The sequence below is a fragment of the Diospyros lotus genome, chromosome 9 (assembly GCF_014633365.1).
Source record: "Diospyros lotus cultivar Yz01 chromosome 9, ASM1463336v1, whole genome shotgun sequence".
Classification (NCBI taxonomy): domain Eukaryota; kingdom Viridiplantae; phylum Streptophyta; class Magnoliopsida; order Ericales; family Ebenaceae; genus Diospyros; species Diospyros lotus.
This window is the reverse complement of record NC_068346.1, coordinates 8889610-8912681: the sequence shown is the minus strand read 5'-3', so window position 1 is coordinate 8912681 and position 23072 is coordinate 8889610. Positions and strand designations below refer to the sequence as shown.

Genomic DNA, 23072 nt, shown 5'->3' with positions numbered 1-23072 from the left:
TTGCAAACGCACGACGCATGCATGCAAAAAGATGTTTCTTCCTCCTATATCAACCAACTCTTTTCAGAGACAATATATGTTCTATTCCTCATTAATGGCGGATTCCATTCACATTAATGAAAGTTCCATCAACACCATGCTGCCACATGGGAACCCCTACCAGCGCCAGATACTCAATCTCATCACTTGCAAACGCACGACGCATGCATGCAAAAAGATGTTTCTTCCTCCTATATCAACCAACTCTTTTCAGAGACAATATATGTTCTGCTCTCTGACCTACCGATACAGTGCAATTTCTTTACTCTCTTAGTCACTCAAGCATCAGAGTGTTTGTAAGTGTCAATCACCCTCTGAACGAACCCGTCACCAGAGCCCGTTTCTTGCCATTGCGATCTCGTCTCCCCGACCGTTCTCTTTCGTTAGAAAGGAACAAATAAGATGAACATGAATATCGATTTGCTTTTTACTAAAGTTGTTATATTCGATGTTAATATATATATATATATATATAAAGCAAAACTTAATTTCCTATTCAGCTTCAACAATAGTATTTTAATTTTCAATTGAATGACTGAAATGTATGATTATTTTAAGTTGTTTACGACAATATACTAAGATAAGCTTAAGTTAATATGCATGCTATGACGATAATTACATTTATTAAAATATTTTAAAGTCATAATATATTTTCTTAATATTAATTATTCTGAATATAAAATTTGATTATTTAAATTAGTTCGGTCCGTTACCCTTGTTAGGCATGATAGGATTTATTAGCCAGTGCTCTCGGTAGCTACGTTTTTTTAACAAAATGAGAGTGGACATCCCCCTCCCCATTTTTCCTTGCCCACGCCAGGTTAACAAATCTGACGTGACGCCAAACAAATACAAGGAAAGCATCTAAGAGAATACAGGCCCGTTTTATTCCCTCTTCAGCCACCCACCACTATTCTTATATATCTTCAAGTGGTCCTACACTGCATCATCAAACACTATTGCATCCAACCCAACCGATGCAAGGGACTCCATTTACGTTCCTAAATTACAAAGCCAAACAGCTGATCATAATTAATTATAGAATCCAAGTCCAACGGAAGTAGTAGAAGAAAATTTAGCACAGACGAAGACAAGCTCTCAATCTAGACCGTGGGGAGATCGATCCACTCGATCTGGATCTCGACCTCGCCGCGCTCCACCTTCCTCAATTTGAGGCGCATGTCTTGGCGCATCTTGCCGTCGTTCCAGACGATGCAGCTCTCCTCGGACAGGCAGTTGGTGTGGCTGGGCTGGACCCGCTGGACTTGGGTGCCGTTGGGGATGTTCTGCAGCCCCATCTTCATGCACTCCATGTATGGTTTGATGTCTATGGCTGCCTCTCCCATTTTATCATCCACTGTGAACGTATCCTTGTCAAGCACCGTCTGCAAAGTAATTAAACAAACCCAATTTAACGCTCAAGTTAGAATATCCAACTAATTCGTCATTCACGGCATTAAGTAGGGCTGGTGTACATGAATGAGATTAAGCGATCGTACTAGCTGGATCTACTTACGAGGATGATTGGAACATTGGGATCTTTAATGTACAGGGTTAACACATCATCCCACACAGGATTTATATTCTTCTTTATCACCCCGGTCTTTACCTTCTGCATCACCAAAATTAAAGCATGAGATTAGAGAAGATCAGATTATCTGCTACAACTAACTGCAGGGGTTTTTACATGGAAGTACCTATTTGTCTAAATTAGGAGTCCTTATTAGTAGGGTTTGTTTGGATTCTATTTAAAATTGGACCTAAGTAAGAAAAATAGTGATCCATTCAGAAATTTTAAACCCAATCATAAATTAAAACCAAACTAATCCAACTCAATTAATTTTGCATTTGATGGGGGGTTAGATTACATCTCTATTCGAAACTGCAAAGACTATAATCTTATATATAACGCTATATAAACTACATATATAAAACTAATCAGCTAAGATAGTGACAACTTCAAAGATAAACCCAATGCAAATTGGATTATCATTGTTACGCCTGACCAAATAAATCCATAAAATGGCCAGACCAAAAATTGGCCGAGGGGGGCAAAATAGGCCGAAGGGAGGGGCCAACAGGGCCGAGCCACAAGAGGGCCAAGTGAGGGTCACTCCCCGTCACAAGACTAGCCTTGGATTCCGGCCAAGAATCTTGTAATGGCTCTAAGCTTGCCCACTCAGATCAGCCAACAACCCTCCGGGGTTAACTCACCAAACAAAGGAAAGCACACACAAAGAATACGGGAAAAATCCCAACCTTTTATTCAATCCGAGAATACAAAGGAAAATGGCTCGGGCTATGCTCTATCTAAGAAGTTACCAAAAAGGCCCACAAAGCCACATATATATAGGCTACAGAAAATACAAGCGGTTATGCCTTATAACCGTCCCCACTGGATCATAGGGCCACTTGCACCACGTCCAGCAACCGTTCGTGGGCCGCATGGCCTATCTGGCTGACACCTGTCGCAACTGCCTCGGCCACTCTGCGCACGCATGGCCCCGTGTGGCCCTCATGGGCGCGCCTTGCGCAGACGTGCTCTGCACATTGCGGGACTGCTCGGGCCACATCCCCACGTTGCTGCAACCGCTCCCGCCTGTTGGCCTTGCCACTTGCCAAGGTGCACGGATTGCCCTTGTGTCCCGCACAACTCGACCCATTCAGCTTGCTAGCGTGCCCGCATCCTTCGGCCTACGTGGCATCCGCCCCACAGCATCAGGTCCAATCCCATCTGTGCGCGCCAGCCATGCCAACCGCTGCCTTGTGTGCAGGTGCCTCAACCACAAGGCCCATTCTGCCACACACTGCTGCATCAACATGCATACTTGCTGCCACCATGGCACGGCAGCCCTGTGCCATCCAACACTTGAGCCTGCCACTCACCCATCACCTGCCATGACACGCCACCCTTGTGCCACAATGCTTCACCGGAGCCGACAAATTCCGATGAGCTTGTCAGTGTGACCAAAGAGCGGCCATGAGCCGCGTGCGCATGGGCATACCCCCGCTCAACCGAGTGGTGGCCATCCCCGCAAGGTCGTGAGCCTCGCCTGCGCGGCCAAGCGAGAGCCATGCCGAGAGACCCCACTCGGGCCATGCCGAACAAGGGTTACTCAACCATGGCCCCCCACCCTCACGGCCAAGCTCAAGCCATGCCGAGTAAGGGTCACTCGACCATTGCCCCTCGCCTACCCAGCCATTAGCGGCCAGCACAGGACCGAGGGTTCAAGTCCTGGGCCTTTTACCGTGCACCAAATCATCCATGCCACCATGCGAAACACAATTGAGTGACCCCCGGGGAGCCTCTCTCAGGGCACCACCGAGTGACCCTCCCCAAAGAACCACGCCTCCCCTAAAGATATCCGAGAGCCTCCCTCCAAACCATACAAGAGACCCTCTCAGATGGCTGTGAACCCTGCAAGACTAAATCAAAACGGCCTCTGAGATGCCCGTTGAAAAGGGTGGGTCTTCTACCACATGTCAGCCCCCTCAATCACTATAAATAGGGGGACCCCCCTCATTGAGGCACACTCATTCTCATATTCAAACTTCTTGTCTACTCTCGAGCAATTTGCATTTTCTGGAGGTTGACTTAGGCATCAAAGGGTCTGCTTGGGGACACTCACCCGCGCCCGGTTTTCTCTCTCGGCAGGTCACCCATCGTCCAGGAGAGTCACCCATCATCCAAGAGGTCACTTGTGTGCCACCTTGAGACGGTCCCCCATACCATAAATTCTGTAGTCAAGCAACAACAATCATCAATGGCTATTGTTTCAGAAAATGTTTTTTTACCATCAGAAACTGGTGTAAGAAACTGTTTACCAGAAATTGATACCAAATTCTCCCAATCTTTTCTCTGATTTCAAAAATCATTGAAACACATAGGTAAACAAGTATGTAAAGAAGCAGGGTCATGAACACTCGGTAAAAGGCTTGAACAGATTAACACCCGATTGTGTTATTCTCTATTGCAGGATGCATAAAAAAACGATACATTATTGCTTCAAAATTTTATAAACTAGTTATTGCTACAACTATAAATTTCAATTCTATAAATATATATATATTTTCTAAAAAAAAATTTCTTAGCTAGAAAGTAAAGAGAAAAAATAGAAGAGGATAACAGATAGAATGAGAGAAGAAACTAAATTAATAAATGGCCTTGAAATTTGCTTGGTTACCCAGAAATTTAGATTTATTTCTTTGTTCTTTTCAAGATTCCAGAAAATAAATTAAACCATCCGCGAAAAGAAAACAAGAACAGATTGGAATATTTCTTTTCCAGAGAGAGAGAGAGAGAGAGAGAGAAGAAGAATTAAAAAAAAAAACTGTTTAGAAAACTAAAAGAGAAAATAATAATCAAACCGAGTTAGATCATCAGAAAATCGTCAGACACATGGATCTCCATTTCCATCATCAGAATCAAGAACTCAAGGCAACACATATCCATATACGTACAGAAGATTATATATATATATATATATATAGAGAGAGAGAGAGAGAGAGAGAGGTTGAAGAAAGAAGACTGGCCTGGTCTCCCATGGTGACGACAACGTAAGGATCGCTGCTAAGAGTGTCGCAAACAACGAGATTGATACCTCTGTGGACTCGAATCTTGAGAAGCCCCTTGATGCCCTCCATTGTCGTTCTTTGAAGTTTGAACAATAGCTTCTGTTCTGTTCTTTCAAGCGAACCAATTACTCTGGTCTGGAGCTGCGGAACAGAGAGAGAGACAGAGAGAGAGAGAGAGCGCAGAGAAGGAAAGTGTTCCTCGGATGTTGAAAACTGGGGGCCCAAAGATAATCTTAGGCTGTGTTTGGACGGAGGGCCTGGCTCTGGAAATCAAAGCACAGAAAATATTACTGGCGGAACCGGCTACTGAATTTTGTGGCAAATTGATTACTAAATTCGGAAAGAAGTTATTAAATTTTTATAAATGCAAATGTTAAATAATTATTATTAATCTTTTGTTTTAACATTGTTAAATTATGGTAACATCCTCAATAATTGATAATTAATTATTTTCTCTTATTTATAAAAGTCGGTTTATTTATCCCATTTTAAAGTTTAGTGTTTAATTTAATTTTTTCTAAAAAAATAAAATATTAAATTAACCATTATAACTTAAATCTAAATTGACGACTAAATTTAAAATCAAAACCAAATGGACTCCTAAAGGTTGCGTTCTCTTTGTTTTTAATTTTTAATTTTGAGTTTTAAATTTATTTTAATTTTTTATTTTGGTAGTCAGTTTTTAGAAAATTAAAAACACGTTCACTTTATTATTTTAAAAAATTATTTTTCAAAACAGAAAATTAAAAAAAAACGTTCTCTTTGAAATTTTAAAAATATTATTTTAATGATACTTTATTCAATAAATTTGATTATTAAGTAAATTATAAATATCTAATATTAATATATTATTAAAAAAATATATACATTTTTAAGTTAATAAATTTTATAATATCTTTTTATTATAATAATAAAATATAAATAAATAAATATATTTTGAGTTTTGAGTTTATTTTGAATAAAAATACTCAGAATAACTTTTTATTATTTTTAGTTTTTTTTATAATTTTTTTTATTTTCAAAAATATATTTTTAAAAACAGTAAAGAGAACACGTTTTTATTATTTTAGAAAATTAAAAATTAAAAATAATTTAAAAATAATAAAAGAAACGCAACTTAAATTTTTATAAACAAGATTGTTTTTTACTTTTATTTTTAGACTTGAGAATGATTGTGTTAATTGTGAAATAAAAAAGTTAATAATTTATAAATAATGGACACTTAAAAAGTATTAAGTCAGTAACTTCAAAATACCCACTTTCAAAAACAAAATAAAAAAAATTAAAAACATAACTCAAAATTAAATATAAAAATAAAAAAGAGCTAGATAGAAAATCTTTATTTATTTTGAATAAACTTCTAATTTTGTGGGGTCATTTAAAAAAAAACTAATATTAATGAAGGATCCATAATATGTAATAATGTAAGTATATAATGAAGATTCTTGCAAAATATCCCCCACCAACCGCCACTTTCAACATTTATTATTATTCTTCCCTTTCATTCTCGCTGTGCTTTTTTTATTATTATTTTTCAAACCAGCCAAAAAAAACACAGTCAACTGTTTTCTTTTCTGTCCCCTTTTCTAAGTACAATTAAAAGGAAAAAAAAAAAAAGAAAATATTTTGTGTTTTCCATTCCTTCCAAACACGTCCCAAATCACATGAATCACGTAATTCAGAAACCAACAACGTCCGTACCAAAAAATCAGATAAATAAATTCCCTTCGAGACCTCTCCATTCCAAAGCATTTGTACCTTCAACATTATTATAATAATATAAATATAAAGATGCCCTTTTTTAGGATATTTTTGTATATTTTTTGTCAGGAGGCGGTGGAAAATTAATTGAGTGCACTCCATTATATATACATATACATATATATATAATAGAGAATATTTAAATAATTTTATATTTCATTCGGACCAAAAAAAATATCAGGAGAATCTTAAAATATTTTTTTTCTTAAATATAAATATAAATATAATCAATTAGGTGGTAAATTATGTAATGTTACGATTTGAGTTTACTAAAACCATTTATTTAGCCTCTAATTTAAATAGAAAAGACTGATAATTACGAATATAAAATTATAATTAGAAAATTTTATGATGATTTCACTTTTATAATTATATAAGTTATTGTGATAAATAAGGATTGAGAATTTGTTGAAGACGCAAGGTTTAAATTGTCAACCCATCAAATCATTCCAAGGCGGCTTAAATTCATGGGTTATCAATCTCATAAGGTGTGAGGGGACATTCTTGTTTTATTTTTTCTTTTATCTTTTTTTTTTCTCTAGGAACATGACAAAATATTAATTATCTTAATAATTATTTAATTTTATATTTTATTATTATTTAGTCATTAAACTTTAAAATATTATTCATTAATCACTGATATTTTAAATCTATTACTATTTAACCACTAAACTTTAAAATATTACTCACTAATATTTCAAAAATATTTTTCATCCATCACTCGTGAATTTAAAGTTCAGGGATTAATGAATGACAGATGAAAAACGATTTTGAAATATTAATCACTAATAAATAATATTTTAAAGTTCAGTAATTAAGTAATAATAATTTTAAAATATTAATAATTAACAAAGTTAAATGATTATTGATATAATTAACCCGACAAATAAATTTGATACTACTTGGAGGAAGAAAATAAGGATTTTTATAGCAATAATTATTGGCAATATTCCAACTCAGTTGACGGACTTTTGTGTACTTTCCAAATTTTTAGTTTTTATTTCACGTAACTTTAACTTTATTTAATAATAAAAAACGTGCATAATATTAACTTAATTTTAATTTAATTAATATTATAAAAGTATATATTCTCATTTCAATAACAAATATGACAAAAATCAAGCACTCAATTTATTTTTAAAATAATAACTTTATCAGATAATATTTTAAAATATTTAATTTCGTAGCAAGAGAGAAAAGAGGGCATAATATGTTTGTTTTTTAAGAAGATTGTAGCTAAGGAAAAAATATATATAAATATTTCTCCCAGATATCCATAACTGTTAAAATTTGTTAAACCATCACTTTGATACTAAGATGCCTACTTATAAATAATAACCTTTTAGTGTTCTATTCCCACCCCAAAAAGAATTCAGGATATTTGAAAATTTATGTCTAATCTAAGTTAGAATAGAATTTGAGGAGTTATTCAACCATAAAATTAATAATTCTCATTCTTTGGACACACTTGATAAGGAATATGACTTTTAATCCTCACGCCATTGGCGTCCACATTTCTCGTTCAGGCACCAGTAAAATGTCGACATTGGTTCATCAGCTGATCGGATCTGAAGTTGCTGGAAAACAGCCTTCCCAAACCCGCAATTTGGGCATGTTGCTACAGAGAACAGAGAGCATAATTAGGTTATGAAAGTAGCAATTTCATCAACTTATGTCCTATTCTTCTAGATATATGTTATAGATAAGATCAAGAAAAATGGGAGATACCCTGTCCGTCTTGGATATTATAAAACTAAGGAACATTGCTTCTCCCATGCTTGGTGAAAACAAAAATCAGCCAAGATGGTACACAACTTAAAACACATAAATCTATGTCAATTAACAAGGCAAATGCCACTTGCTTGCAATGAGCAAACATTGTTTCTTTTGATTTTTGGTCTTTATCAGAATTATTCTTCAGGGTCATCTTTTTCAAAACCTCTCCCTGAAAAAATATGTATAAAGAAATAGTCCTTGAAAAATGGTCTTCTTCAGGACCTCACCGTAGTACTAGTACTCACTCTCTCAAAACTTGAGGGTTCTTTTCTCTCTTCCTTTTTTCTTTGTTGGTGCTGGGAAAGCTTTTAAGACATTTCAATTTTGTATGGATATTGATCTTCTTGAAAACATGACAACATCATCTGGAAAAGATTTTCTAAATTTTATCTCAATATGTGCTATATATTAAGATCGTTTGAACATGAGAGAGAAAAAAAAAAAAATAGATACACCTATGAAACGAATGGATGGAATGAAAAAAGTTTATAGTAAAAGAAGTAGAGGACTAAAAAAACACTTGAGAAACTATTGGATGTGAGTGTGACATGGATATAAGGACTTTATAAAATATATGACCAAGGACAATGATGAATGAAGAGCTAAAATTTATGTAGCCAAACCTACCTAGTGGAATCAAGACTTGTGATGCTATTATGTGCTATACATGTCTTGAACAAATATTTATCTTCCAAAAACATGCCAACATCATATCCCAAAAACTTCTTAAATTTTATCCTAAATATGTGCCACACATCTTAACACTGTTAGATGCATTCATTGACAAGCAATCTTTAGACTGACGACTCCTTACAGCCAAAAAATTGTAAACAAATTCATTTTAACACCTCTTTTCTTCTTCTTTTTGGCTATTTCAAAAGGTTATTTTAAGACTTTTCATGAGTAGAAAATTAAGGCTTTTGACAAATAACCATTACAGAGAAGCTACTTAGAGAAAAGAACAAGAAAAGGAACATAAGTACAGTACATAATAGACATGAACTAATAGATCATGTGATTTATTTTTATAAAAACAGAGATGTGGAAACATATGTTTAAACTTCTAAATTTTTCCTCTTTAAATAAGTCAATATTCACCAAACAGTATTCTATTCCAATCCATATGTTTGATACAACAACATGAACCAGCTGGAAACAAGAAATTGGGAAATGTAGAATTTTGCATAAAGCAGTTACAAGTACATGAAGCATACTCTGTAGATTATGTAATTGTGTTGGGTAATTTGAGTCTCAATTTTATGCTTTCATCATAACATGCTGCTCAACAGATTTACTAACAAGCTATTAGATTTTAAAAGTCAAAAATCTTTTGGCAGTTCAATTGCCCCTTCTCCTTATATGCCTAACTAGACACCACATGTTATCATCAGAAAAAACAAACCAGATATTGCATGTTGATTATCACTAAATGAATGAATGATTGCAAATGCCAAGGAACAATGCAAAATACACTTCAATATAAACTATTCTGATGTCAGATCTGAGAATCTGACATGGAATTCTCCCAAATTGGCGAGAATCAGGGAAGGGATTAGGGAGAATTGGAAGAAGAACAGAGAATGAGGAAGGAAAGGAGAGAGAGAGAGAGAGAGAGAGAGAGAGAGTTGGAGATATCTCAATTGTATTCTTCCATGATCTCAATTGGGCTGGATTAGTTTGTTATTTACTGATCCCAACAACCAGGAAAGGCACCAAGGGCCGCCAAAATCAAAAGAGTATAACTGCCTTAAGCTCTTATCTAGGTACAACCAATTACAACTATAACTACCCACTCAATGTATAACTTCAATAGCAGTAGGTACATGAAAAATTCTCCCCCCCCCCCCCCCCAACCCTTGAAAACTTTCTTGTCCTCAAGCAATGTAAAAAAGGTTAGCAGCTTTGGGAAACTGTTTGAGTAGGTCAGGCAAATGCTCCCATGTGTTGTTGTCTGGTGAAGGTGGGACCAGTACTAGAGTTAAAGGAGCTTCCTGCCTACAGATTATTCTCCTGTCCACTATGGCACCTGATTCCATAGTAGGGGTAGCCTCTCTAGCAAATGGGGGTAAGGAGGAACTCACTTGATGTGTTTCCACCAACTTCTTGAGCAAAGATACATGGCATACCGAGTGGATTTGGGAATCAGCAGGCAGTTGGAGACTTGGAGTTTATAAGCAACATTTCCAAACCTTGCGATAAAAGGAAAGGGGCCATAGAACTGCAGGCTCAATTTAGAAACCTGCCCTTGGGATAGGGTCTTAAGATGAGAGTGTTTTAGCTTCAGATAGATTTCATCCCCCACTGCAAACTCTCTCACTCCTTCTGTCCGCAAACTGCTTCATTTGATTCTAGGCAGTTGCTAACTCTTTCCTTAGCTGCTGTAAAACATTTTGCCTTTGCTGCAGGTATGAATCCACGGCAGCTATTGTAGTTGGTCCCCCAATTGCCAGCAGGAAGGGAGTCTTGTACCAGTACAATGCTTCGAACAGTGACATTTTGATGGAGCTATGGTGGCTGGAATTATACCACCATTGAGTTAGGGAGAGCCATCTGTGCCAACCCTTGGGTTGCAAGAAGCAAAGGCAGCAGAGATAAGTCTCTAGGCATTAAGTCACCCTCTTTATTTGTCCATCTGTTTGTGGGGGATAAGCAGAGGACATGTATAGTTTAGCTCCTAGGGACTTCAAGAGCTCTTGACATAACAGGCTTGTTAACACATTTTCCCCGGTTTGGTACTATGGATTATGGGGTTTCATGGAGCTTCACTACCTGGTCTAGGAAGAGTCGAGCCATTTCTTGTGTAGTGTAGGGATGGGAAAGGCTTAGAAAATGAAACAAATTTTGTAAATCGGTCCGCCACTACCAATATGCAGTCGCTTCCTTCTGACTTTGCTAATCCTTCCATAAAATCCGTGGACACATTTGCCCATGCGTGGCTAAAGGTTGCAGTAAGCCTAAGATGGCCACTGTTGCATGTTTGCATCTCTTACAAATATCACAGGCCATAACAAACTCCATCACAAAATTCTTTAATTAAGGCCACTAAAAGAGTTGTTTTACCTTGTGGTAGGTGTTTTGTATGCCTGAATGCCCACCCACCGAAGACTCATGCAAGGACTGCAATATCTTCCTCTAAGTTGGTCACAATCACCAATTACCAGCCTACCCTGGTATCTTATCAGCCAATTAATTAGTGTGTAGCCTTGCCTACCTAAGGGGTCCATGACCAGCTGCTCCAGAAGTTCTTCAGTCCTTTTATCCTTATCATAACTTGTCGTCACCTCTTGACACCAGTCTGGAACGATGGACATGATAGCTACAAATGTTCCCTCTTTAAAATAGCAGGAGAGGGCATCTACAACAACATTCTCCTTTCCCTTTCTATACTGAATGACATAGCCCATGTAACATCCCACATCGAGAGATAGGAAGGACCGGAACAACTTACCTTAATGGGCCTATGCAAACTTTTCAGGGGGTCACCCATTCTTGAGCTTCCCTAGCTCAAGCACGCTTAACTCGGGAGTTTTTTGCCTATATTCAGCCTAAAAGGTATCAAACTGGTATTGTTTCTTTCCTTACTTATTCTCGATATATAATACCCTTCTCTGGACTCTTGGGGTATTACAGTCCAGCTCCATGAGTTTAGCCATCCCTTTTTTCTGCAGATGTGTGTGGAGTTTTTGTAGTAACGGGAACTTCAAACTTTCATGGTCATTCTTAATTATAAATTGGCCTCTTTCCAGGTAGTGTCTCCACTTTTCTACTGCTACTAACACTGCCAATAACTCTTTCATATATGCTCAAGCCCAAGTGCCTAGGGGCTAAGGCTTGGCTGATAAATGCTAATGGTTTTCCCTCCTGCATTAAAACTGCCCCAGTTCCCGTACTGCTTGCATCAATTTCCAATGTAAAGGGCTTATTGAAATCTGGTAAGCCTATCATGGGAACCTCACTCATTGCCTTTTTTAACTACACAAAGGCTTCCTCGGCCTTGGGGCTCCAATTCAATCCATCCTTCTTCAACAAATCAGTAAGAGACTTGTTGATCACCCCATAATTTTTCACAAATCTTCAATAGTAGTCTGTTAGCCCTAGAAAGCCCCTTAAGGCCTTAACAGTGGTGTCTTGGCCAAGTAATCATGGCAACCACCTTCCTTGGGTTTGTGCTCACTCCAGCACTTGAGATGACGTGCTCAAGGTATTCCACTTGTCTTTGTGGAAAGGCACATTTTGACCTTTTAATATACAGTAGGTTGAGTCTAAGGACCTCAAATATAGTCCTTAAGTGGTTAAGGTGTTGGTTAAAGGAGGGATTGTACGCAAGGATATCATCAAAGAAAACAAGGATAAATTCTCGCAAGGTTAAAAAATTTGGTTTATTAAGGACAGAATGTGACTGGGGCATTGGTGAGCCCAAAAGGCATGACCATGAACTCGTAATGGCCATGAAGTGTTCTAAATGCGGTTTTGGGAATATCCTCAAGTTTCATTCTAATTTGGTGATAACTCAATCTGAGGTCTAGTTCTAGAAAACCGCGAGATGTTTCAATTTGTCTAACATGTCTTCAATTATGGGTATAAGGAACTTTTCCTTGATAGTCATGACATTTAGTTGACGGTAGTCAACACAAAATCGCCATAATCTGTCTTTCTTTTTGACAAGTAATACAAGTGATGCAAAAGGGCTGCAACTAGGTCTGATAATGGACTTTTGAAGCATTTCCTTTACTAATTTTTCAATCTCAGTCTTTTGGATGGGAGGGTAACGATAAGATCTTATGTTGATTGGTTCAGTGTTTGGCACAAGGGTTATGGAGCGATCAAGGAGTCTGTTAGGAGGTAGGGAATCAGGCTCTACAAGCAGGTCCTCAAACTCAACTAATAGTATATTAAGAAGGTCAAGCTCATGTACCTCCCATTTGGACTAAGGCAAATTGCTGACAGTTCACCTCCTTGCTCTCAGTTTCCCCCCAAATTGTCCATGGCCTGAATAGAGGATAGTTATGCCACTTGGGAGAGTTTACTCTTGAATATTTTTTTAAGCTTCTTCCCCTCGATCATCTTATATGCCCCTATCTCCTTGCTGCTCGTGAGGGGCATTTTCTTGCCCTCATTTTCAAATGTCACCTCCATTATGTTGAAGTCAAAGCTAATAAGGCTCACATTCTTCATCCAACACCAACCCCATTACTATGTCACAGCCTCCTAATTTCAGCAACCTTAAATCAACTTCAAATTCCTCTCCATGCATCTCCCAACAAAAGCCATCATAGGATGATTTACTCGTGACCTTGTTGCCATTGGCTACAGTCACCGATAGGGGTTGAGTGCCAATGACTTTGCAATTTATCTTCTTGGCTGGCTATGCCCTCATCTAGGAAGTCGTGGGTACTCCCACTGTCAATCAGGATCATCAACCTACAGTTCTATACTCTCCCTTCCACTTTGATTATCTTGCTGTAGGTCGATCCCCGTAAGGTATGCACGAAAATTTCTCCATTATCCTCTCCTTCAATTTCATTTGGATTTGTTGGCTCCCTTTCACCTCTTTCCAATTCTTCTTCCCCTTCCAGCAAGAGTAATTGCCTCTTGCACTGATGCCCGGGAAAATATTTGTCCTCACACCGGAAGCATAGCCCGACGTGCCTCCTGTGTTCTATAATCCTCCTTCCTTAACTGCATAGGAGTGACAGACGTTGGGACTACCAAACTCTTAGAGCCCTAGTTGATTTTAATGGCCTCCTTAATGTACCCTTTACTTCCCTGTTGCAATGTACTAGAGCTTAACCCCCTGCAGCCTCTACTTCCTCATCATAGCCTCCACGAATAACTCTTGCAGCTTAGCACTCTCAGCTGCTTGTTTAATCATCCTAGGCTGCAGCATCTTTACCATAGACCTTAATTCTTCACTCAATCCACTAATGAAACTTGAGACGAAGTAGGCCTCGGTTAGGTGGGGATTGAGGTTCAACATAAGCGATTTCAACTCTTCAAATTTAAGTTGGTAAGTCTGCACAGTACCCTCTTGCGTTAATTTGTTGAATTTCTCTACCACATCCATCATGCTTCGATCTCCATACCTTTCACATAGATCTTCCATGAAATTTGCCCATTGCCAATCACCTCTTACCCTTGACCAACCTTGGAACCACACATCACCTGCATCATTAACGTAGGCAAAGGCCAATATAATCCTCTGTTGATCCAACACATTATACAAACTAAACATTCTCTCATACCTTCTCACTAACCATCTCAAGTTAAGTTCATCAAACAACGGGATCTCCAATTTAGGCATAGGAAAACCAAGCGAATTTGGGGCAGCCTACACTTCCTACCTCCTCTCCAATGTACTCTCCTCCATCACTGCCAGTTCTACCTCAATCTCAGAGGTTCTGACAACCTGGTGAATCGTCCCATGACCAAGTAGGATCGAATCCAATCTCTCTCTAGGAGAAAAATCAAGAGAAATCCTTACCGAATTTTTCCTAGCAAACATCATCATGAAGCTCTGTAGTTGTTCCTGAATCTGGCCTCCAACTTCATCTCGGATCTAATTGATAGCCCCATCTAACTTCTTCTCCAATCCATCCATCGAGCTCTCCAATTTTCGATCCAACAAGACAATCACCTCATGATTCTTGTTGGATCCGATCTCCAATAGATCCACCTTGGCTTGCAAATTATAGATCGTCGAGTTGAATTTCTGCAACTGGGATTCGAAGTTCTTCATTTTGGTGTTGTTCGCTAGGATCTCAAGGAATTTCGCTGGCCAAGGATGTGCTCTGATACCAAATTAAACACATTTGAGAATCTAACAGGGAATCCTCCCCAAATTGGCGAGAATCAGGGAAGGGATTAGGGAGAATTGGAAGAACAGAGAATGAGAGGGGGAAGGATCAAAAGAGAGGGGGAGAGAATTGGAGGTTGGAAATCAGAAATATCTCAATTGTATTCTTCGATGATCTCAATTGGGCTGGATCAGTTTGTTATATACTGATCCCAGCAACCAGGAAAGGTGCCAAGGGCTGCCAAAATCAAAATAGTACAATTTCCTTAAGCTCTTATCTAGGTACAACCAATTACAGCTATAACTACCCACTCAATGTACAACCTCAATAGCAGTAGGTACATGACATCTGACTTATCCTATGTTTTATGTATCAGTCTCCAATATGGAAATATGTTCAAATGTAGGACTTATTTATTTCTCATACCCAAGATATGAAGATAATAACAACACCGCCACCACTAAGCTTAATTCCACTAGATTGGGTCAACTACATGGGTTTTAGCTCTCCAATCTTTATGCAAGGCCATACTCCAAGGATGAAAAAATTTTGACTAAAAATTTGCACTGCTCAACTACTTTATTATTTAACACAAGATGATGCTTAAAAACTAGTTCCATCATTCACAGTTTTAGAGAAGTTTTTTACTTAAACCTATTGGTTGAATGCATGTCTAATAAAACATTGCAGGCATAAATTCACATCATGTACTAAGAATGAAAGTCTCTTACACAGGTAGTTCAAGAAATTAAAAATATCAATGTAACATAGCTCCATGTGGCTATCTTTAAAAACTCTCAAATCAGCACAAAATAGTAATTCAATCTCAAGAAAAGCTATCCAATCTCAATTGATGCACCTGCATCTCATCATTCAAACCTACTTGCCAAGGATGGCAAAGAAATGAGGGAAAGATAGATTTCAATAATCAGCAACTAAATAAAATCAGTAAAGCAGTAGCCTATAAGTTTTTGAATTTCAAATGAAGTGCGGAGGGCTTCAGGAGATTCCAATTACACCCAATATCAGATAACTGCCAAGAGCAAGCCAGAAAAGACAATAAGTTCCTTGGACGCTACCTCATAACTCAAATACTAGGAGTATTTACATTACCTCAAACACAATTAACATAGGTTGAGGGTACCAACACATGGGAGGGACTTGCTTTTCTCAAATTGTCTAGGACTTATGAAAGTGGCATATTATAAGTGCACTCAAAAGCTGTGGTAGTATGGTACTGGTAAAGTCCTTAAGGGCAGAGGCTTTTCTGGCAACTTCCTGTGATACTTTAACAGTTCACGTCACTTGGACACAAGCCATGACGATCAAATTCAACTGAGTTCTAAAGAATCTTAAAACATAAACCATGAAATAAACCGTCAAGTGGCTTTTGTGTCACAGCATCATGACAAAATTTCACCAATTGAAAGCCAGATCAAGAGATCAACAAAACGAATTTGAAATTCTTCAGTCCACAAGTAAATATGAGCATTTAACTATAATCAGGTATAGAAAAAAAAAATTGATCAAAATCAATCAAGCTAGAGCACAAGAAAAAGAAGTAAAATTCATAATTGAGGCTGAGAGAATAAATAAGGACACACCTTCAGTAGTGGGTCCATTCTTCATGTCATCTTTGGAGAAGATGGGTTCTATCTCTTTCCTGACTAAATGTTGCCTTCTCTTTATTTTAACCTGAAAAATGGGGGCATACACACAGCAAAAATCAGAAAAAAAAAAAAAAAAAAAATCGTTGTATTTTAATAGAAAGGAAACAATACCATTAAATCTGCTTACTAGGTGAAGTATTTACCTTGCTCTCAATGTGACATACATATGGACAAGTTGGACAGAAGAATCTAGCAGGCCGGCCCAAATGGGGCAGCTCATACTGCAACAAAATCCCGCATGTTGGGCAAAATTCCATCTTCCTAGGCTTGTACTGCACTGCAACCCCTGCAACTTGGTTAAATTAATACCAACAGTGTAGCAAGTCAAGATCTTATCCTATAATGTCCAAATGAATTCATTATTAATTGCTCTCACCTTTCTACTTATTTATGTATAATATCAGTAAATTAGTTTCAGATAAGTAATCAGTTCAATAATCTTGTCTCCAAGAGACATTGCAGCAGTTTAATGAACTCGTCTTGGCCATTAATTTAATGGACAGTATATTGTCAGTTCCCTGAACTTTGTAATTCTTAACAAACTGATAACAGTAGTTTAATTTTCTCATCAAAGACATTAAACTTTGATTGTTGTTACAATTCAATCCCTCTTTTTAACTTTTGTCAAATTCTGTTATCGAACCTAACATGATATACATTAATATAGACTTTAAAATCGTTTGATTATGAGGTTTATATGAATTTTAACTTTAAGTGATTTTTTGGTTTATATTAATGAATATCACATCAGTTTTAGTTATCAGAATTTAATAAAAAGAAAGACTAAATTATAACAAAAACTAAAGTTTAATGATTGCGATGATTAAAATACAGTGACTAGTTTTGGTTTGTTAAAGGAGAGCAAAATTCAATAACTGCAATTTACCCATTATTTCTATCTAGGTTGCATGGAAATGAAACAAGAAACAAATACAATACGAAACAAAAATGAGGAAGCGGCATTTTTCGGAAAAGTACGAAACAGAACCGCAGGGAAAACGCGTAAATAGCAAAAATATAGGAGCCTTTTATAAATATAATTTTTAATATAAAAAATTATTAAAAAAAATAGTCATTCAATCGAACAATAAACATGAATTCCATAATCTATTCAAACAAATATAAACATAAGTTCTATAAGTATTACAGACATTCACATAATAAGTATTAGATACATAACTATAGATATTACAAAGTAATGAATTAGAAAAATGAGTATTACATGCAGTCATACAGGATACATTCACAGATTCACGTAATATATATATAGAGATGATATATTCATATAACAAAAATCAGTACCGTTCCTGAGATTTGGGGGCCTGAGTCGAAATATAAAAATGGGCCATCCGAATCGTAGTGTACATTCAAATTTTACTTTCATAATAAAACATCAAAAAAATAAATAAATAGTCATACCATATCAAAGAATAAAATCAAAAAATTTCTAAATTACACCGTATACCAAGGAATGAGGCTGCAAAATAACTCCAAAATAAATAAACATGAATGAAATAATTAAAGCTCGAATACAAGGAAAAGAGTTATTTTAATCATCCCTTGAATCGCAAATTTGAAGCTAATTCATCAAAAATTCAGACTAAAAATAATGAACAGAAAACGAAAGTGAAGAACGCAATTAAATCAAGAACAAAGAAAGGGAATTATGTAATTAGAGGAAGAACCGATTGATATAGTTATTATTATTTTTTTTTTTATTACCAATGTAATCAGTGAGAACACGACCGTCGGAGAAGCGGCCGGCCGGTGTGCCGAGAAAAGTGAATCCGTATGGTTCCTTCCAGGAGGCGGCGGATGGTTTGGGACAGTTTCCAGCGTCAGCATAGGAGTCTCCGAACACAAAAAGCTTCACAGCGCCATAGCAGTGACGGCAATGCTGCTTCTCGCGGCGGCTTCTGATACGGGGCGAGCGAGAGCGAAAGAGGGAGAGGGGCTTGCAGAAGGGCAGGGGCGGAGCAGGGTTTGCAGAGGGGGTGGGCGCTGAACCAAAATTGGGTTGGCTTCAGCCCACCCTGCCCATGGGCTGGATCCGTCCCCGTGGGCTGGGTGAGAAGGGCAATTAGCTGCCACTGTTTGTTGAGCATTTAATTGAAAATTCAATGTAAATAACTTAAAATATGATTCATCCAACTAAAACTGAAATACTTTATTATTTTACGAACAAACAAACATTACTTTTATTAAAACTTTACCCAAAATTTTAAATAAATTGTATGGTATCCTATGGCTAAAAAAAAAAACATTACTTCCATTAAAAATTAAATATATATATATATATATTTTATTATACATAATAATACATGGTGTCATATGAAAGATGCTTTATACCATATATTGAAATTGAATGTTGATGTAAAATATCTCAAAAATTACTATCAATAATATGATTACCCATATGAATATTAATGACTGAATGATATCGTTTGTTGGTAGGACGGTCAGTCGATTGATGGCATCTGGGGTTGGTGGCAATTATTATATTCATATGGTGAAAACTGGGAAAGCAATAGCAATTATAGCATAGCCATAGTGGGCAATAGAAATAAAAAGGAAATACCAGTACTGTACCCGCGGTAAAAACGTTTTTGATAGAAAATGGAAACGTGGAAACGGACATTTTTTTTAAAAAATAAGCATAAATAGGACCCGAAACAGGAATAAAAAATATTTCAAAAATAAAAAAATGACTCTTATAAGGTGTTTCCATACAACACACAGTCGGTAATAACCTGAACATGCAATCAACATGATTTTTCAGATTCCAATACTGCCTACTGGGCCTGGGCCCTCCATTGTTATGTTGTATTGCCTACTGGGCCCTTCATTTACAAGTATATACATAATTTTCCAGTTCAAATAACAAAGTTCTTTTGCTTCTGTTATGTTGTATTGCCTTGTAATTGTATAATAATATATGAAAACTAATGTTTAATAATTAATAAGAAATTCAAAAATGATACTATATTTATTGATGTAAAAAAAATAATAAGTGATTGATTATATTTTATTATTATTGTCGTGTTTTTTATATGCAAAGTGATTAATTTGTACTAAAGAATATGTGTCATACTATATTACATGCTTCGCCTAATATTTAATGTATATAGCACAATTATATTGAAATAAAAATTATACATGAAAATAAAATGATTTGTTAATAATCCTAGTGGTGATGCACAAATATGACTATTAATATATATTTAATGGTAAAAAACTTCTGCTTTAGACTGTTGAGCTGATAAGTTATAGAAGAATATAGTAAAATTTGTCGGTACTATTATAGTCTAAATTAGATATGGAGCAAATAAAATAAAGTAAGAAAGCTTAAGATAGCATTAAAAATATTTATTTCAAATGAGAAATTCTTCTCTATTTATAGGAATTTAGAAATACTCTTTAAGTTAAGATTATGTCTCATTTTTTGATAATATTAAAAAATAAGACTATCTCCTCAAATTTTTTACTTAAAATTTAAAAGAAAAGGTTTATTCCAAATTTATTAAAATTTTAAAAAATTATTAAATTATAGAAAATAATTCTAAATCACGATGAGCTTATGACTTATTTTTAGGTGACAATTATAGTTAAATATGGTAGGCAAATCCTAATAGAATTGATATATTCTTAGGCGTGTAAAAGACTTAATTCTTAAATTAAATTAATTTTAAATAAAATATCAAAATTAATACGAACCTAATTAAGCAAATTGAAATTGAAGGTGGTATAATTACATAGACCAAGCCCAAGCGAGGCTTGATAACATGAATCGAGGCCAAAGAATCTCGAATATATCATAGCCTTTTATAATTACGATGGAAACACATTTCAAATTGATTTATAACAACTACTACTTTGTTTCATTAGTTTTTTTTTTTTCAATAAAATTTTTATAAAAATATTATCTTCTTATGTGAGTACACACATATAATAAAATAGATATATACATATATGTAATAGATTGAGAATTGATTGAAATAAGCAACATTAACTTGCCTCATGGACATAAATATATAATTAAAAATAAAGGTTAAATTTGCCTATTTTGCTAAAATAGTGAATCCCCGTCTAAACAGTTAACTCTACTTTAAAAACCTTAGATGATGACTTAATCACTCACTTGGATTCCTCATTTAGCGTAAGCAATTATAAAAATTCGGTAATTTTATTAAATTATTATTATTCAACGCGTAGCGTTTTGTTTTTGGAATTTAAAATATGCCCAGGAATCATTCCTGATGTCATATATATGCCCTTTGGGATGGATCATGGACGGAGCCTTGAGGGCTTCCTGGGGATTTCACAAAGAGCCCCAGTTTGATTTAGTCTCCAACATCAGATAGAATGAGACAAAAAAAAAAAAAAAAAAAAGGAAAAGCCTGTGATTGATTTCTTCAAACCGCGAGAGATTCTTTAAAACCGACAGCTGTTAGGGTTGAACCGTAAAAATAGGAAAGCCCAGCAATTCTATAAAATCCCGAGGGGTTCAATCTCGCATTTCACCAAACTCCAGGGGAGATTTCTGCAATTTAATAAAAAATAAACAGAGAAAAGCGAGCCAGTCGGCGGAATTCACCACCACTCCCACGCCTCTTCTATTCGATTCCGTTCTGGACACGGGAAGAAGGGGGATAATTCCGAACCCTAACCCTAAAGTCCCAATTCCAGATCGTATATATAAAGCAATACAGACCGACCCTTTTCTCTCCACATTCTTCTTCGTATTCAATTCCTGATCCTTCCTTTTTCTCTCTGCAACTTTTTGTTTCTCCCTCTCTAGAAAACAATTTCTCTCTCCGTGTTCCATTGTGAATGGTGGAAATCTCTATCAATTGGTTCATGATCTCCCCTTTTACTTCGAGGGGGATCTCCGCAGCCTCTGCTTTCTGCTTCGGGTCTTGCAAGCAAGGCTGGTACTATCGCTGCCTCGGCCTCGACCCTTAAAACCGATTTCGACGCCGGATCGACAAGCCCCTTGTCTGCGATTTTCGATTTCTTTTATCTCTTCGACTCAATTCGCTGCCCAGCCTCAATTCATCTTCTGGATCTTGATTTTTTCTCGGTTGGTGTTTGTTTATTTTTTTCTGATTCAACAATGGTGCTGTACAAGCAGAAGAAGAACAACCAAGCGGCCGCCGCCGCTCGCAACCGCCTCCTCATAAGCATCACGGTGCTCGGCAGCGCCGGCCCGATCCGCTTCGTTGTCAACGAGGACGAGCTCGTCGCTGCAGTCATTGTCACCGCCCTCAAGGCCTATGCCCGCGAGGGCCGCCTCCCCGTCCTCGGATCCGATTTCAAGGATTTTGTGCTCTACTGTCCTATTGCCGGAACTGAAGGTATTCTTCTAGATAACATACCAACCTTTTATCCCACCATGCGACGAATTCTAAGTATTCAGCCAATTGTGTGTGTATCTAATCTTCAATAGCGATCACTTCACTCTAGAATTTTGTTGTCAAAAGTATTGAAATTGGGTAGCCTTAATTTGGATTTGGATTTGGATTTTGAGTTTTGCAGCTTTGGGTCCGTGGCAGACAATTGGGTCTTTTGGTGTTAGGAATTTTATGCTCTGTAAGAAGCCCCAGGTGGAGAGTGCATCCGTGGATGAAGAAAAGCACGCAATTACTCGGAAAGGAAATGGCAGTTGGAAGACATGGTTCAATAAGTCTCTTAACCTTAAGATATCTAGCCATTGAGATTATGCCTTGTGGTTCCCGGAAAACATTACTACTGTTTTTGAGGATTCTAATGTTGTTCCCACATTGTGGCTTGGTTGTTCCGGTTGGTCTGCTTTCAGCTTCAAGTCAAGTCTAATTTTATTCTAGATTTTGGTTTTTTCTTTGTCCTCTGGTCTGTGTTGGGTTTCTGGTTTTTGAGTTGCATTGTGAGAAAAATGGTCCACAATGAGTCACTTGTACTGGCAGCGTTACCTTTGAAATAAAAGAGAAGATTTCTTATTGAATTCTTGCCTACTTCATATGTCTGTTTGGATATTTACTTCCTTGGATTGAATTATGTCTTGCTTCTTTAAGTAGAATTTGCAATTTTAATAGGGTTTATTCATGGTGAATGTTGTATAGCAGATTGATGAATTGTGTTTATTAGAGATCCTAGTTGGATGATTGGCAAGCTAATTCTGTGCACTTGGAGTCAATTTCACTGTTTTCGGTTGGTTAGCAAATTGTTCTTCTAATTAGCTTCTATCATACACTATTATTAAAAACGGTAAAGTTGCTCTTTTGTGGCTGTAAGATCAGAGGATGGAGTTATGGAATCAGTTTGTTTATAAAAAGGCGAGGTTAAGGTTGCTAGGAGAACAACATTCCCCCCACCCTAGCAAAGTGTGGAGTCCCTTGTGGACAGGGGGGACACCCTATACACTGAACACCATCTGAAAACTGCCCCTTGTGGACGGGGGACACCCTATACACTGAACACC

The 23072-nt window shown here is 36.8% G+C and overlaps 3 protein-coding genes across 5 annotated transcripts; 1 reads left to right on the top strand and 2 right to left on the bottom strand.

Annotated features, from left to right (window-relative positions):
* Nucleotides 1-904: 904 nt before the first annotated feature.
* LOC127809110 (protein C2-DOMAIN ABA-RELATED 7-like) lies at nucleotides 905-4854 on the bottom strand. Its single transcript, XM_052347787.1, has 3 exons — nucleotides 4573-4854; nucleotides 1556-1651; nucleotides 905-1424 (listed from the first exon to the last, which is right to left on the bottom strand). The coding sequence occupies exons 1-3, from the start codon at nucleotides 4681-4683 to the stop codon at nucleotides 1143-1145; spliced, it is 489 nt and encodes a 162-aa protein (XP_052203747.1). The 5' UTR covers nucleotides 4684-4854; the 3' UTR covers nucleotides 905-1142.
* Nucleotides 4855-7700: 2846 nt separating this feature from the next.
* On the bottom strand, nucleotides 7701-18599 carry LOC127809222 (DNA-directed RNA polymerase III subunit RPC10-like). Of its 2 annotated transcripts, none has more exons than XM_052347986.1 (4): nucleotides 18338-18599; nucleotides 16759-16892; nucleotides 16550-16640; nucleotides 7701-7993 (listed from the first exon to the last, which is right to left on the bottom strand). In XM_052347986.1, the coding sequence occupies exons 2-4, from the start codon at nucleotides 16870-16872 to the stop codon at nucleotides 7863-7865; spliced, it is 336 nt and encodes a 111-aa protein (XP_052203946.1). In that variant the 5' UTR covers nucleotides 16873-16892; nucleotides 18338-18599; the 3' UTR covers nucleotides 7701-7862. The 2 variants fall into 2 exon arrangements, with proteins under 2 accessions (XP_052203946.1, XP_052203945.1); XM_052347985.1 differs by having other exon boundaries at nucleotides 16759-16901; nucleotides 18338-18596.
* Nucleotides 18600-21199: 2600 nt separating this feature from the next.
* Nucleotides 21200-22595, top strand: LOC127809135 (uncharacterized). Of its 2 annotated transcripts, none has more exons than XM_052347837.1 (2): nucleotides 21200-21969; nucleotides 22143-22595. In XM_052347837.1, the coding sequence occupies exons 1-2, from the start codon at nucleotides 21729-21731 to the stop codon at nucleotides 22445-22447; spliced, it is 546 nt and encodes a 181-aa protein (XP_052203797.1). In that variant the 5' UTR covers nucleotides 21200-21728; the 3' UTR covers nucleotides 22448-22595. The 2 variants fall into 2 exon arrangements, with proteins under 2 accessions (XP_052203797.1, XP_052203798.1); XM_052347838.1 differs by having other exon boundaries at nucleotides 21207-21969; nucleotides 22151-22595.
* The last annotated feature ends 477 nt before the right edge of the window (nucleotides 22596-23072 follow it).